Below are 3068 nucleotides of genomic sequence, written 5' to 3'. Positions count from 1 at the left end.
ATAATATACATTTTTTTTCGAAAAAAAATACTTTATGAGGTTGAAAACAGTTAAATTTAACCTGTCGGGTCATTTCATTTTTAAGTGAGCTTTGTAATTTCGATTTTGTTATATGCAGAAGATGAAGAAAGTATAAATACACTTTCATGTAAATGGGTTGTAAACTTGTACACCATGGAAAATCTGAATTTTGAATTTTGAAAATTTAATAAATCAATAATTTTTTAATTTAGATAAGAAAAAACATGAATGTCACAAGTTTACACAATATATTCTTTTTACGATGAAGGAATAATAAGCAAAAGAAAAAAAAAGTACAAGTTGTTTTGTAGTAGAATTAAAAATTTCCTTTTGTCAAAATGCAGGGACTAAAACAATACAATTTTAAGTAGTGTAGGGGTCAATCACATACTATGACTATTTTAATATCACATGAAAATGGTGAAGTGAGAAAAGGGAGATGTGGATGAGAAAGAACCAAAAGCCAATTAAGGCATACAGACACAGAAACCCCCAATTGGTGATGTGATTATTCCATCTCGGAAATCTCAACAAATCAACCGACTTTCGAGAGTTTTTATTACCAGTAGTGATCAATTTCTGGTGACGGATCGTTCGACGGCCGTTTTTTTGTCGTTGTTGCTATTGATAATTACCTTACCGATGGTAATCACCGGACACGACGACGGTACAGGTTCATCGGAGTACGATTACATTAGGAGACACCATAAGCATGAGGTTAGAGACAACCAGTGCACTTCATCTCTCGTTAAACACATCAAAGCGCCTGTTCACCTTGTAAGATCTCAAATCTATTATATATATAATGACTTTTTTCCTTTGATACTTTAATTTAGTTTGTTATTGTTTCGTGGATCTGAGCTAAAGATTTCAGTACTTTTTAGTAATCTGAATGCATGCGTGAAAAGATGGAGTATTCTAATTGGAAACTGTATTTTCTGTTCGTGGTTTAATTGCTGATTAGTGATTACAATTCGTTTACTCGTTAATTAGTTGTCTATGGATGCAATCAAAGTGTGTGTTGTAGCTTTTAAGATATGTTTCTTGAATTCCTCAAGCAATTCTGGACATGCTTTACTTTTCTCCGTCGTATTCGAACAGCATGTATACGCCTGTCGCATTAATTGAGATTTTTTTTTTTGCATTTATTAATTAGACAATGAAATTTCTAGACTTGTGTCTGTGTGGTTGCTTACTTCCTCAAAGAAATAAAATCCTTATAAAGCTTAAAGCAACGCTTACTATATGTGTTTGGTAGGAAATACTATTGCTTTCTGTGTATGACAACCAATCCGATTGCTTTCATTTCAACACTTGTAATGGTTTAATGCATTGATTTTCCCCTTGGATTATCATATTTACTCCTTTAAGTGCTGATTTTTAAGCAACTCTAATTCACCATGAAAATGCATTAGACACTTGTATTGTACAATCGATGGATGATGCATTTTTATAGTTCTGGCTGTTTCTATGTTAAAAAAAAAACCAAAAAACTGGCCGGAATATGCCAAAATCATTTTGGAATCCAAAGGCAGCAGCATACACAAGACAGGACAAAAAATTCTGGAGGTGCATCAGTGGCAATAAAGTTACTCATATCTGGTCCCCCTCCTGGTCTCTAAAAGACAGAGAGCGACATATCAAAAATGGGCATTCAATTTTTATGTTTCTAAATATCAATCATAAAGAAGCTTACTAGGTATAGTAATAGTAGTATCTAGCATTCTACTCTTCCACTTCCCAAATCTTAACATACTTACACATCTTAATGAATACACATATCGGTTTACACTTATTATTGCAAAAGTTTATTATAATAATATTAACCAAAACAACTATATATATATATATGTATATATATATATATATCTACTTTTTTGTAAGGTATGGTCTTTGGTTCGGAGGTTTGACCAACCACAGAAATACAAACCGTTTGTTAGTGGATGCAATGTGCAAGGTGAGCTTGAAATTGGAAGTGTGAGAGAAGTGAATGTCCGATCTGGACTTCCTGCAACCACAAGTATGGAAAGGTTGGAGCTTCTGAATGAAGAAGAGCATATCTTGGGGATGAGAATAGTTGGTGGTGATCACAGGCTTCGGGTAATATAAAGCTTTCTTTTATATAAATATATTAATATACTGTAATTTGGTTTGATGTATCATTATAATTAAAAAAAAATTGTACAGAACTACTCGTCAATCATTACACTTCATCCGGAGATTATAGAGGGGAGGCCAGGGACATTGGTGATTGAGTCATTTGTGGTGGACGTGCCAGATGGCAACACGAAAGATGAGACATGTTACTTTGTGGAGGCTTTGATCAAATGCAACCTTAAGTCATTGGCTGATGTGTCAGAACGGTTGGCTGTGCAAGACCGAACAGAGTCCATAGTTGGAGCATGATGAATGAATGAGAGATGGGAGCCGAGGTTAGTAGTTGACATCTTCATCTTCATCTTCATCTTCTTTGTGCATATAGCATTAGACTTTGTTCCTAAGTGGATTAAAAAAAAAAAAAAAAAAAAAAAAAAAAAAAAAAACTATGACGATTGTGTTTCGTAAAAATCTTATTCCTCTTTGTGAACTATATGTTTGAATCTCATTCTCTAAATCTCTTTAGTCTTTGTCTTCCTCCCTCACCCTGTTGTGAATATGAATAAGTAGAATAGGAAATTTTGCAAATCCCCTTTTTGTAAAGAATGTTAATGAAATGTAGTGGTATTATCATATGTCATATATAATAAATGGCTATATGGTCTATGGAGTTGGATAATGGCTTGCTTATCTATGCAAGTTGTTTTCCACGTGAAAACTGTGTTGGAACTTGGAAGTTATATGGCATGTCACCAAAATTAACTCGCTAGGTCGGTTATGTAGTTGAATTGACCGAATAACTTCTATAAAGTATGAATACTTTGCTCCTTGTCTTGTGCTTGTAATGTTTTCATTCAATGCAAATAATAAACTTTTACTTTTGTTTTCAAAAAAATACTTTATAAAGATTTACTTACAAAAGTAGTGCAAAATTGTAAAAAAAAATCCCT

General features: G+C 33.2%; 1 protein-coding gene across 1 annotated transcript; it reads left to right on the top strand.

Annotated features, from left to right (window-relative positions):
- Positions 1-434: 434 nt before the first annotated feature.
- On the top strand, positions 435-2753 carry LOC145165335 (abscisic acid receptor PYL8-like). Its single transcript, XM_079084053.1, has 3 exons — positions 435-798; positions 1906-2121; positions 2209-2753. The coding sequence occupies exons 1-3, from the start codon at positions 664-666 to the stop codon at positions 2425-2427; spliced, it is 570 nt and encodes a 189-aa protein (XP_078940179.1). The 5' UTR covers positions 435-663; the 3' UTR covers positions 2428-2753.
- The last annotated feature ends 315 nt before the right edge of the window (positions 2754-3068 follow it).

Source organism: Lactuca virosa, chromosome 3 (assembly GCF_052849685.1).
Source record: "Lactuca virosa cultivar CGN04683 chromosome 3, Lactuca_virosa_CGN04683_v6, whole genome shotgun sequence".
Lineage (NCBI taxonomy): Eukaryota > Viridiplantae > Streptophyta > Magnoliopsida > Asterales > Asteraceae > Lactuca > Lactuca virosa.
Note: the sequence above shows the minus strand (reverse complement) of the source record. Positions and strands in the feature narration are given on the sequence as shown.